The sequence below is a fragment of the Poecilia latipinna genome, unplaced genomic scaffold (assembly GCF_001443285.1).
Source record: "Poecilia latipinna isolate Pla-1442-1.1 unplaced genomic scaffold, P_latipinna-1.0 Scaffold882, whole genome shotgun sequence".
NCBI classification, from domain to species: Eukaryota; Metazoa; Chordata; class Actinopteri; order Cyprinodontiformes; family Poeciliidae; genus Poecilia; species Poecilia latipinna.
In genome coordinates this window covers 7,295-21,083 of record NW_015113498.1, presented here as the reverse complement: position 1 = coordinate 21,083, position 13,789 = coordinate 7,295, and the positions used below count along the sequence as shown (strand labels likewise).

At 36.5% G+C, this 13,789-nt stretch overlaps 1 protein-coding gene and 1 long non-coding RNA gene across 2 annotated transcripts; both read left to right on the top strand.

The window, feature by feature from the left end:
* Positions 1 to 22: 22 nt before the first annotated feature.
* On the top strand, positions 23 to 8,581 carry LOC106957154 (uncharacterized). Its single transcript, XR_001426901.1, has 2 exons — positions 23 to 340; positions 8,148 to 8,581. It is a non-coding gene; the product is annotated as an uncharacterized LOC106957154 (long non-coding RNA).
* LOC106957153 (receptor-type tyrosine-protein phosphatase beta-like) lies at positions 1,833 to 7,342 on the top strand. Its single transcript, XM_015048409.1, has 10 exons — positions 1,833 to 1,936; positions 2,050 to 2,131; positions 2,406 to 2,496; positions 2,698 to 2,774; positions 2,860 to 2,994; positions 3,939 to 4,061; positions 5,064 to 5,227; positions 5,313 to 5,448; positions 5,525 to 5,645; positions 7,074 to 7,342. The coding sequence occupies exons 3-10, from the start codon at positions 2,436 to 2,438 to the stop codon at positions 7,094 to 7,096; spliced, it is 840 nt and encodes a 279-aa protein (XP_014903895.1). The 5' UTR covers positions 1,833 to 1,936; positions 2,050 to 2,131; positions 2,406 to 2,435; the 3' UTR covers positions 7,097 to 7,342.
* Positions 8,582 to 13,789: the final 5,208 nt, after the last annotated feature.

The following is a 13,789-nucleotide window of genomic DNA, read 5'->3' as shown; positions in this document are numbered from 1 at the left end:
GAATTTGTTCAATTTATCCGTTATTTTTATGAGTTTTCTATCCAGAAAACTACCAGTAATGTTTTAATCTGAAAATATAAACAGGAAACTGTAAAAACCTACAAAGACTGACACAGGAAGTGGGGTTGAAGTTGACCCAGAGCAGACAAGGTGTGAAGGGGGCGGAGCCTGTGGTATGACATCATAGCTTTCAGCTCCTCTATGCTGATTCATGTTATTCCTAACATGGCCGATGCGACTGTTTGACTCAGTCAAAGCTTAGTTTTACTCTTATGAACAAGCTTGTTGTTACCATGATGATCTAACCAGGTTAACAAGACAGATGGTGACATCACAGACCGTCCAGCACGGAGAACCTTTGAGACCAGAATCCGGTTCGGTTTGTTCTGACCCATCAACCGAACCCTAATATGATCAATAATCAATACAAGTCCATCGTTTAAAGCCCAAACTAACCTCATATTTTCACAAATTTATCAGAGAAGCTAAATTTAAATCAGAATGTTGTTATAAATGGTTCTGAAGTTGTTTGAGAAAATAAATTGCCTATTTTTCTACTTTCTCTCCTCCATATAAGCTGTTTATTTAAAGAAAACCTCACACAATGCTGTATGTAAATATTGATGTAATAGTGGTTTTCCACTGCTGGGTTTATATTTGTGTTTTCATGCTAGATTTCTGCTTCAGACTTTTAACTTTCTGCCTCAGAAAATAACTGTTTAAAACAGCTTCAGAAAATAGTTTAAACACGCCTCAAGTTTCATTTTAATAAATCAGGAATCGGATAAAATGTTTTTTTTAATGTATTTTCTTTTCTTTTTCTTTGTAATACAAAAGCCATTTTAAATGTTTTTAAAAGTTATAAAAGGTCCAGTTTGAATAATGACATTTTATAGAAAAAAAATGTAAACAAGATTTAAGGATTGTATTTTAATATAAAATACTGTTTTTTAACCTGCCATCAGAAACATGTAAACTTGATTATAAAGCTCATTAAAATTAGCTGCCATTCCAAAGTTTGTCTTTGTTTTTCTTCCAGTTTGTCACGTACTCTGCGACCCGCTGAGACGGTTCTGATCGACTTTTTTCCAGGTTTTCTGAACATCTTGGGTCGCCGTTTCAGTCCAGCTCCCGACTCTGACCTTTACGATGGTGAATTAGGAACATTGCAGAGTTGATTTGCACCAAATAACTCCAAAATTTTCAAATTAAGCTCAGAAATTTTCGAGAAAATGTTGAGAATTTCTGCATTTCAAAAATCAAACTTTTTATTTTTGAAACTCAGAAATGTTCATGTATTTTCTAAAAGTCTACTGAGATTAATCTCAAAATTTCAGAATTTTTTCGTCAAAATTTTCCTGTTCTTTTTCTATTTATCTTTTTTATACAGTCTAACAAATATTGACCTGAAGAGAAAACAAATCTGCTGCAGATAAACTTCAGAATCCAATCATTAGGAATGACAACAAATATGCTGCTTGTTGTGTTGGAAGACGGAATAAAGTGAGTTTTTTTAATGAATAAATATCTTGAGTTATACAGACTGATACTGATTAGCAATCAAGGAAAATGTTTACTGTTTAAAAGTAAAAGAACCCAGTTAGACTTGTTCTACATTTTGTTTTTTTCTACTGAAAGAAAAACTTTCTTTAGAGATCAAACTGAGCAGCACAGTTGCAGCATTTNATTTATATTCATAAAAAAGTTCTAGTTCCCTGGCAGATTATTTCACTTATAATAAGATATTTTTCCCTTTTCATAGGTGAAACAATCTGCTTATCTTTCTCATCTATATTTAAGAATTATTGGCATATATTGAAGTATATTGTTAAAAAAGCCAATTTCTAATAAACAACATGATAAATATATTTGTACATGTTAGTGTGAACATTAACTGACTGTTTCTGTTTCCCTGCAGTAATCGGAGGGTCACCAGGTGAGTTTCTCTGTAAATCTGAGGCTGAAGCAGCAGATTGTTGTTCACATGTTGTTCACATGTTGTTCACATGTTGTTCACATGTTGTTCACATGTCCCCCTCCTTCCTACAGTCCCGTCAAAGCGTGCCACTTTGAGTCCCATCTGAACAAACTGCAGGCCGACTCCAACTACCTGCTGTCTGAGGAGTTTGAGGTGATTTCAGATGAGAAATGTTTACTGCTGTTTTTCACCTTAAACATTTTCCATCCTCTACTGCTGATGTAAATCATTAAAAAGTTAATTTATTTAAATAATTTGGCTGTATTTACAACATTAAAGAAAGTTTGGTAAGCAGAACCAGGATCCTGATCTGCTCTAGACTTTGTGCTTCATCCTGGTTTTTAGCTTTCTCAGCAGATTGTAATTTCCCTTCAGTGTTAAGTGAACTCAGAACGTTCCCTGCAGAGTGAATCTCGTGTTTCTGCAGGATCTGAAGGATGTGGGCCGCAACCAGACGATGGACGTGGCCAGACTGCCGGAAAACCGCGGGAAGAACCGCTACAACAACATCCTGCCGTGTACGTTTATTCAGCAACTCAATATCTGCTGAGAAATGACATGACATTTAATTTTTGAACCAACTTCAAAGATGTTTTCATAAAGAAACTAACAGTTTGTTTTCTAATAATGGAGTTGGTTTTGTCTAGTCAGATTTAATTAACTAATTAATTGTCATTAATTTCAAGCAGCTTCAGACCGATGTTTGTTTCCGTTTCCAGACGACTCCACCCGGGTGAAGCTGTCCTACCTGGAGGATGACCCCTGCTCTGACTACGTCAACGCTAGCTATATACCTGTACGCTGTACGCACACGCACACACACACACACACACACACACACACACCACACCAACATGCCCTCACTGTCACTCCGCCTCCAGGGCAACAACTACCGCCGGGAGTACATCGCCACCCAGGGGCCGCTGCCGGGCACGAAGGACGATTTCTGGAGGATGGTGTGGGAGCACGGTGTGCACAACGTTGTCATGGTGACGCAGTGTGTGGAGAAGGGACGGGTAAGAACAGGCTGATGGAGATCAAGCCATCTGGACTGTTGGTTCTGGTCGCTCTCATCTTCCTCTTACTACTCAAAAATATCTTTAAGGTTCAAGTCAGGACAGTTTGCACAACATGTTTTTCTTCCACTAAATTTTCCATTTATTAGTATCCAGAGACCAATAAATGAATTTATTTAAAGGTGCAAATGTAACATTCCATGTTGAGTTTCAACAATGTTCAATTTCCCTTTGAGATCAAACATTTACTCTCATTAAATCATTTTATTTAAAGTAAAGAAAAGCATAAAACACAGAAAGAGCTTGAAAACATTGTATTAAAGACGGTGTTGTTTTTATTTTAACTTATTTAGCATTCTGCACATGGGGGTTAAACAACAAAAACTCTTTGCTAAAGAAGCTAGATGTTCAAAAGAGGACTATAGCGAAGTATATTGATGGAAGGTTGAGTGGAAGGAAAAAATGTGGTAGAAAAATAATGTTTTATTGTCTGACATAAAGATGAGCCGACCTGAAGGCTGATCTCTTCCATGCTACGCTGCATTGATGCAGTAATTCATGCAGAAGGAGCCTCAACCACATGCTGACTGCAGATACTAGAAATAATGGATCCATTTGGACTTAATGAGCTGCAAACATCTCACTGTGTCTAGTTAACTTATTCAGAGAATTTAGAACTGCAGCTACTGATTATTTTAGTAATCAGTTATTTTACTCATTTGATAAAAAATCTATACATTCTGTAGATTTTTCATTTAACCACTTCAGCATATTTTAGACAATATAATCAATTCATTAAAAGACGCAAAAACAAATTAAATTAATTTTGAAATGTTTGTCTTTTTCCACTGTATGCTCCAGTTAGCTATTAATCGATTAATCAGTTCATCATGATTAACTGATTGATCTGCAGATGGTGAACTAGCGTGGCGTTCTGTTTGCAGGTGAAGTGTGATCAGTACTGGCCGGCCGACAAGGAGCCGCTGTACTACGGCGATCTGGTCATTCAGATGCTGTCAGAGTCCGTCCTGCCAGAGTGGACCATCAGAGAGTTCAAGATCATCTCGGTACAATTCAGCAACGATTTCCTGCAACTTCAAAACAATTCATTACAAATTAAAGGCGACCTTTTTGCACGTTTTTTGCTTCTATTTCAGTTTCAACTGCTTCTAAAAACAATCAAAAAGTTTTAAAAAACTCACCTGAGCCTTTCATGATAACATTTAGTTGAATGATAAATTATCATTCATTATCAAAGGTTATTGTGATAAATGATAATATCGTTTAGTAAGTAATATAATGTTAATGGCATAATAATAATGCAAGAACACATTGTCAAAGTTCAATAAGCTTTAATTTCTAATGAACATTTAACACTGGAATTGGAAGACGATTTAAATATACCAAATAAATAAAATGAATCATGAAATTACTGTAAACAACATTATCCTTCCAATAAAGGGCTAGTTGAGACCAGACTGAAGAGTTTTATCTTCCAGAGAAAAACAATAAATCATGTTAATGAAAATTAAAAAGTTCATTTTAATTTAAGATGTGATTTATTGATTATTGAGACAATGAATCAGCTGCTTTTTGGCAATTACCATTACACATTACCTATCAACCAGAGCAGAGTTCTGCCCATTACCTAGCAACCCCTGCTGAGCTCCAGCATGTTTGGTCAACTGGTATTACCGCTGTATGAAAAGACAAAATGTTTAATTGTTGACTTACCATCCAGAAACCACTTCCTGCATTCTTGTTGGTTGTGCAGGAGGCCCCACGTCTGCTTTTCAAAGATGTACGGTTGCATAATTGCTCATCAGTTTGCAGACATTTTCACCTGCGAGTGTAAACATTGAGTTGGGGGCGTGGCCAGCAGCAGCTTATTTTAAAGTGACAAAACGCCCTAAAATCTTATCTAAAAATGATTTTGTGTTAAAATGTGATGGACATGTTTTGCATAGGCCATAGACGTTTCCTAACTTGTTGAGGGAAATGTAATATGTGACCTTTGACCTTTAGCGCCATCCTAGAGCAGAAACTGAACTTACTTCCTGGTTCTGAAGGAGAACAGCTGCAGTTATCCACGGATGATGCGTCACTTCCACTACACGGTGTGGCCCGACCACGGCGTTCCCGAAAGCACCCAGTCCCTGATCCAGTTCGTTCGGACCGTCCGGGACTACGTGGACCGCTCACCCAGCACTGGCGCCACCGTTGTGCACTGCAGGTGGGTCGGCGATAGGCGCCCGGACCTGCGACATTTAAACAGAACCGTATTGTTCTGGGTCGTTAACCGGGTTTTGTTCTGGCAGCGCCGGAGTCGGTCGGACCGGGACCTTCGTCGCCTTGGACCGGGTTCTGCAGCAGCTGGACTCCAAGGGAGGCATCGACCTGTACGGCTGCGTGTTCGACCTGCGGCTGCACCGGCAGCACATGGTCCAGACTGAGGTACGGAACCAGAACCAGAACCAGACCGTAGCTCATTGGAGAACCCAGCAGTGTTCTGATCTGGTGTGTGTTTCAGTGTCAGTACGCCTTCCTGCATCAGTGTGTGAGGGACGTGCTGCGAGCCAGGAAGCACCGCAGCGAGCAGGAGAACCCGCTCTATCCCATCTACGAGAATTTCAACCCAGAATACTGCCGCGGTGAGTCCAGAACCAGAACCAGAACCAGGGCTCTGGTGTGGTTTCACTTAACTTTCGATTTAAATGTAGATTTTGTTTCAGTTAAGTGTTAAAAAAACACTTAAATTATCAGTACCAGCTTGTTCCTGTAGGGGGAGCACATTCTGGACACCAGGGCCGGTCCAAACCTTTTTGGGACCATAAACAGATTTTAATCTGGGGCCCCCCATCCCAGCATCTCAACAGCAGATACTACATTAAGTGTGTAACATTATAATTATTACCACTATTAGGTATTAGTTTACATCATACTGGATGTTTATTTATTTTAAGGTGTAGCAGAGAAGAAAATATGTAATAATTAATTTGCATTTTGAAATGCACAGTGGTGGCGTTTTAATGTAAGTATTTGAAAGTAAAGGAAGAACAATGAATTACCAGTAAACAAGTTGGCAAGTTTAATATCTTTTGTCTTAAAATATGGAGCAGATATAAAATGTGCGTTCTGTCGCTACGAATAAAATGAAATGATACTGTTGAGACCCTGAACTCTGATCAGAGTAAAAACTTCGGTTCTGGTGTGATTTGAATGCATATGTGAACACCAAGTGGACCAGAGCAGGAAGTGGACTACAGCGAATGGCATTCTGGGTACAACAACCAAAACAAATGTGCTAGCTTAGCACTAGTGGGAGAAATGTCTTTAGAGAAAGACAAAAGAGAAATCCTACAACTGATTAAAATTTGACGCCACTACATTATTGTTTACATTTGGTGAAACAGGAAGTTGAGCTCAATGCCTTCTTCAGAGGTTTTTGTGTTGTTTTCTTCAGAGGTTGTTGATGCAGCGCCTCCACAGGTGAGGTGAAAAAGAAAATTGCAACAGCTGAAAATGTAACAAATGTTGCAACTTTGGTTGAAAATCAAACTTTTGTATCAGTTTTATAGATAATCTTCTAACACCTCAGTTTGAGTAGCTGCTTTTTGAATAAATACAGAAAAATTATAGAGAATTCACTTCCAGTCAGGCTTCCAGATATTAATTTGATATTTAAGTGATCGATCTGATTTAAATGTCAGTTTTCTGTTTTAATCCCTCGACTCGCTGCAGTCAATGGAAAATATTAAGAATTTATATTTTTGTAAACAGAAAAGTTTGAGATATTCAAGTACAAAACAAGCAAAAATGACTTTCTGACACTAACAGAACTCTCACTGGTTTCTGTTAAAGTTCATATAAACTAGAAAATATCAGCGAGCAAACTAAACATAACTTCTAATGTAACAATCTGGACTAAGGAGAAAATAAATGTTGATTTAAATTAGAGGATTTATTAGAAATTGAACATTTCTTTGCTAATCCTCCTTCCTGTTTAGCTTAACAGCTTTATGAATTAATTTCATTAAATTTTTCATCACATCATTAAAATTGTGATTATTTCTCCTCAGATTTCATCTACAACGGACGTTAACGAGGCAACGGCGCTCAGCCAATCAGGAGAGAGGAAGCTCACCATGGAGACGTGTTCAGTAACGGGTCGGACGTTAGCAGCTAAATAAAATCTGTTTCTTTGGTCGGGATCACCAGTTTAACTGTGGTAAATCACCGTGGAAACCAAACTCATCACCAACAGGATTCAGGTTAAATGTGCTGTAAAAAAGACATTTTTACATGATATAAAACCAGTTTGTTGGGTTTTTTTTTTAAACCGATCGGTAAAAAATGCCTTCAAGTTCAGATGGTCGATCTACTAAAAAGCTCTGCTGTAAATTATTATAATTATACTTTAGTGCCATGTAAAATCAGCTGTTTTATATGTTAAACTTTTCATGAGAAGTCAGAGAAAGCTGTTGCTGCACACTACTGGTCAGCTGGCTGAAACAAGGCTTACAAAAAAAAAACTAAAGTTAGCTAGCTACCTGAGCAGATAGCCTGACTAATTATCCATCTAATATCAGCTTGTTTTAATATTATTATTAGAGCAGAAAAACAAAATATAATGTGCACATGAAACTGTTAACATTTCTGGGTGTTTATTCTAATTTTTTTTTTTTGCTCAATTTGCAGGAATGTTAGATATTAATTTAACTGGAATATTTGTTAGATTTGTGGCATTACTGTCAACCTGTAGCATTTTCACTCAAAAGACTGTTATTGTGTTGAAATTTCAAAATACAAAAATACATATTTATCAGTAACTTAATGAATTTGTTCAATTTATCCGTTATTTTTATGAGTTTTCTATCCAGAAAACTACCAGTAATGTTTTAATCTGAAAATATAAACAGGAAACTGTAAAAACCTACAAAGACTGACACAGGAAGTGGGGTTGAAGTTGACCCAGAGCAGACAAGGTGTGAAGGGGGCGGAGCCTGTGGTATGACATCATAGCTTTCAGCTCCTCTATGCTGATTCATGTTATTCCTAACATGGCCGATGCGACTGTTTGACTCAGTCAAAGCTTAGTTTTACTCTTATGAACAAGCTTGTTGTTACCATGATGATCTAACCAGGTTAACAAGACAGATGGTGACATCACAGACCGTCCAGCACGGAGAACCTTTGAGACCAGAATCCGGTTCGGTTTGTTCTGACCCATCAACCGAACCCTAATATGATCAATAATCAATACAAGTCCATCGTTTAAAGCCCAAACTAACCTCATATTTTCACAAATTTATCAGAGAAGCTAAATTTAAATCAGAATGTTGTTATAAATGGTTCTGAAGTTGTTTGAGAAAATAAATTGCCTATTTTTCTACTTTCTCTCCTCCATATAAGCTGTTTATTTAAAGAAAACCTCACACAATGCTGTATGTAAATATTGATGTAATAGTGGTTTTCCACTGCTGGGTTTATATTTGTGTTTTCATGCTAGATTTCTGCTTCAGACTTTTAACTTTCTGCCTCAGAAAATAACTGTTTAAAACAGCTTCAGAAAATAGTTTAAACACGCCTCAAGTTTCATTTTAATAAATCAGGAATCGGATAAAATGTTTTTTTTAATGTATTTTCTTTTCTTTTTCTTTGTAATACAAAAGCCATTTTAAATGTTTTTAAAAGTTATAAAAGGTCCAGTTTGAATAATGACATTTTATAGAAAAAAAATGTAAACAAGATTTAAGGATTGTATTTTAATATAAAATACTGTTTTTTAACCTGCCATCAGAAACATGTAAACTTGATTATAAAGCTCATTAAAATTAGCTGCCATTCCAAAGTTTGTCTTTGTTTTTCTTCCAGTTTGTCACGTACTCTGCGACCCGCTGAGACGGTTCTGATCGACTTTTTTCCAGGTTTTCTGAACATCTTGGGTCGCCGTTTCAGTCCAGCTCCCGACTCTGACCTTTACGATGGTGAATTAGGAACATTGCAGAGTTGATTTGCACCAAATAACTCCAAAATTTTCAAATTAAGCTCAGAAATTTTCGAGAAAATGTTGAGAATTTCTGCATTTCAAAAATCAAACTTTTTATTTTTGAAACTCAGAAATGTTCATGTATTTTCTAAAAGTCTACTGAGATTAATCTCAAAATTTCAGAATTTTTTCGTCAAAATTTTCCTGTTCTTTTTCTATTTATCTTTTTTATACAGTCTAACAAATATTGACCTGAAGAGAAAACAAATCTGCTGCAGATAAACTTCAGAATCCAATCATTAGGAATGACAACAAATATGCTGCTTGTTGTGTTGGAAGACGGAATAAAGTGAGTTTTTTTAATGAATAAATATCTTGAGTTATACAGACTGATACTGATTAGCAATCAAGGAAAATGTTTACTGTTTAAAAGTAAAAGAACCCAGTTAGACTTGTTCTACATTTTGTTTTTTTCTACTGAAAGAAAAACTTTCTTTAGAGATCAAACTGAGCAGCACAGTTGCAGCATTTTGCATCACTGGGGCTGAATGTTAAACTTGTGATTTCCACATTGATCTGGGCCACAGCGAGGCCGGAGCAGAACTGGGTGACCCAGTTGGAGCGCTGATGGAGGCGAGGAGCCCCGAATCCAGCTGGGCCTTCCCTCTGTGAGTGAAACACCCAGAAAAATGCAGTTTTATTAAACCTAACGACATGAATTTGAAAAGACAAGAAATGAAAATCAGCAGATGCTTTTAGTTTATGGAGGATCTTAAAATAAAAAAACATCTTGTTTAGTGAGAAGTTCAAACTTGTTTTAGATCAATTTAAAAGTAAACCAAACATCATGGTCACCGTTAATTATTAGCAACCTGGTATCTCACAAATGTAGAGTTTTAAATTCACGTGAAAGTAATTTATGTTTCTTGAACAGGTTAAGGATAAATGTGGGCTACAAAAAACGTACATAAAAGCTTTTGCACCAAATCATTATTGCTTCAGATTGGTCTGGTCATTTCAGAATTAATTGTTTTAGGGCCACTGTCTTTTAAAATCTAAATAAGAAGCTGTTTGCCGTGAAAACCATGACTCATAGTATATAATGTCAAATTTCAGCAAAAATGAATCATAGTATAGTATTATGTAAATGTTGAGCAAAAATTAGTCATAGTGTATAGTATGAGATAAAATTGTAAAAATGAGCAAAATGAGTCATAGTATAGTATGGCATAAAAATGAGCAAAAATGACTCGTATTATAGTATGATGTAAAATTGAGCAAAAAAGCTGCTATGTGTTCTCTCAGTCTCCCTTACTGCAGCCATTTCTGTGTTTATCCTCACCCTCATACTGTTTGCTCTTTTTTTCTCTTCTTTCTTCCTGTGCCCTCTCTGCAACTGGTCGAAACAGATGGCGGCACCTTGTTTTTTTTTTTTGTTTTTTTTTTGGCTCACTTTCTGTGAGAAGTTTAACATTTAGGGATGAACTGAGAGCTAAACCAGGAATAGATGATTACAAGGTAAAAGCCATACTCTGTACCCAGGTTTTTAAGCACATTGCTCTCCTAAAAATACACATCGATCTAAAATATAAAAACAAAAATTATACAGCATGGGAAGATTTACATTATAAGAAAAAAAACTGTCATTATTCAAAATAGCATCAGTTTAAAAATAAAAAGTGCAGCTGACAGCAGGGCCGAGCGCAAATCGTGACACGCACCTACTAATGGCACTTCCGGTGGCAGGTGTCATTATGCGCCACAAGTGCCACTGTTTTCGGGGCTAGCGGTCAGTGTTGTCACTGCCTTCGTCTGACCTCGGCACCTCGTACTGGCACTTCCTCTGACACCTGCCATTAGTGCCACTCTTTTCGGGGATACCGGTCAGTGTCGTCACTGCCTTCGTTTGACTTCGGCTGACCTCGGCGCCTCATAGTGGCACTTCCGCTGACACCTGCCATCAGTGCCACTGTTTACCTTATTTGGAAATGGGACCATTGCACTCCGGAAGTGAAGGTGGCGCTATTTCCTACGTTATCCGCGTTCTCCGGTTTAAATTTTCTTTTGAAATCTGTGATGTAGCTTCATCTGTAGGAAGGAGTTTCACTCTCAGCATGTATTTCAGCGTCTCTTTTTTATTTACTTTAGCGCAGCTCACAGCTTTTAACAAATTCCCTAGCTTTCTGTGTACTTTTAAATCTGCTTCTTAGTCGCATCTTTTCGGGCCTGCTACTGCCTCTAGTGGCGTGGGTTACACAACTAATATAATTATGTCACTAAACGAGAATATCACAAAATCTTTATTATTTACTATTAATTTCGCCATTTCTGGCAACGTGAAAGATAAATTGTCTTCTAAAATACCATATTTTTCTTCAGGATGTAGAGCTAATTAGGTGACATAAAGAACAACTTTATACATTATAAATAACATCTATATATCTCCATCACTTATAAGAGGAAGAAAAGAAATAAGACATGAAAAACATTATCAACAATAAAAATACCAAATACAAAATATACATGATAAATTTAATGAGCAAAAGTCAATTAATTAGGTTCACAGATGAATAACCAGGATTGTTAAACAAGCAATAATCCATATTTTTCTTTTGTTGGTAGAGTCCTATATATAGGAAAAAATATGATTAAACTATTTAGTCTTCCAAGGTGGAAATTTTGCTTTGACTCAAAGAATAAAATAAAACTAATTAATAGAATCATATCAACAATTTGTGCATCAAGTAAACACTTAGCATGCTACAGGTAAATGTTATCATTTAATTTGGCTAAGAATAATTATTGCACTGTCAGTGAATGACTTCTAATAGATGCCGTATATTTACCAGAGGAACACAATAACGCCTTCATGAGCTCAAAGTGACGAAAAAAAAGGATGGATGCTCTAAACAGTTTAGAGCAGCGGTTCTTAACCTGGGTTCGATCGAACCCCAGGGGTTCGATGAGTCGGTCTCGGGGGTTCGGCGGAGTCTCTGCCGCGGAGGTAAAAACACACTTGTGTGAAGTCGTGATGACCTTAATAGTAGGTAATGTTGAAAACAATAACACAATCTTAATATCAACAGAGATTTTTAAATTCTATAACAACTTGTATACCTCCAAATTCTCAGAACCAAAATCTCTTACCTTTTTTAAAAACAATTGAAACATTTATCCCTAAAATTGAAGATAATTTCAAACAAACTTGTGACAACAATATTACGATAGAAGAACTTGATAAGAACTTGTTTAATGATAATCGCTTATCATTAAGCAAAGCACCAGGTCCAGATGGACTCACAGGGAACTTTTATAAACACTTTTGGGAAGACATAAAATTTTTACTACATCAAGTTTTTACAGAAATTTTTAAAAATCGTACTATACCTACTACAATGAAACAAGGAATTATTATTTGTATCCCCAAACCAGACAAGGACCCAATATTTATTGAGAATAGAAGACCAATTACACTCAGAGATTCAGATTATAAATTACTAACATACATATTTATCATGCGTCTCCAAACAGGTAACTCAAATATTATTGCTGAATCGCAGTGTGGCTTCTTAAAAGGAAGATCAATCCACAACAACATTAGACTGGTAAAGGACCTGATTGAATATAGAGACATGATTAAAGATGATGACTTTATTCTTTTCCTTGACTTTTATAATGCCTTTGACTCGGTTGAACAATTCTTATTCTCAGTTCTTGAAAATCTAGGCTTTGGAGCAAACTTTATTAACTTAATTAAAGACCTATATCAAAACATAAGTAGTTGTGTAATACTGCCTAAGGGCACCACAGCTAGATTTAACATTAATGTTGGAATTCCTCAAGGGCAGGGGTGCCCAAGTCCAGTCCTCGAGAGCTACCATCCTGCAACTTTCCGATGCATCCCTGCTTCAACACACCTGTATCAAATGAATGGCTCGTTATCAGGCCTCTGTAGAGCTGATCCCGGTCTGTTGGAGTAAGGATACTTTTAAAACTTGCAAGACGGTAGCTCTCGAGGACTGGACTTGGGCACCCCTGCTCAATGGTGTCCCATTTCCCCATATCTCTAATGTAGTTGCAGAGATGTTAGCAATCTATCTTAAAAATTGTGAAGACATTGAGAAATTAGATGTTTTTGGTACAGAATTAATCATTAGCCAGTTAGCAGATGACACCACCGTTTTCTTAAAAAATTACAAGCAAGTTCCAATTGTAATTGATAAAATTAAACTTTTTTCAGAGGTTTCGGGTCTAATGCTAAACTTAAAAAAATGTGAATTTATGGCTATTCATGACACTTCCCTAAAAGAAATATATAGCTGTAAGGGACCAGACTCAAACGAAGACAAAAAATGTTCAAAGTAGAAAAAGTCTTGGTTTTAATTCTTCAAAAAATTGTTGACAAAGCATAAAGATTTAAAGCAAGAATAAATCAAAGAATAAATAACAAATTTAGATCCAAATTAACTGAGGTCAACTGAGCTCTAAACACAAGCAAAACTGACCTACCAAACAAAGAACAAAGGCTGCTTAAATAGGGGTGGAGAAACCCAAATCTACCACTTGAGGGAGGTCTGATCTAACAAAAGAACAAATAAATACAAAATTAACAAACATTCTATAAACAAATAAAGCAAAACTAACTTAGCAAAAAATAAGTGAATATTTAAGTGAGAAAATTATATAAAAAAACTTGAAGTCTCCCTCTTCAGTCTTTCAGAAATTTGTAGATGGTTCCTCCACCAGCTGGTTCCTATAAGTGGCACCTCAAACAAAAACAAGTATAAATGAACCATTCAGACAGAC

What these genes read in the sequence shown, in the direction of transcription:
- LOC106957153 (XM_015048409.1), top strand. Translation starts at nt 2,436, where the DNA reads ATGGACGTGGCCAGACTGCCGGAAAACCGCGGGAAGAACCGCTACAAC. An exon ending in TCAACGCTAGCTATATACCT is followed by an intron (nt 2,775 to 2,859) that starts GTACGCTGTACG and finishes CTCCGCCTCCAG; the next exon opens with GGCAACAACTACCGCCGGGA. An exon ending in AGCACATGGTCCAGACTGAG is followed by an intron (nt 5,449 to 5,524) that starts GTACGGAACCAG and finishes TGTGTGTTTCAG; the next exon opens with TGTCAGTACGCCTTCCTGCA.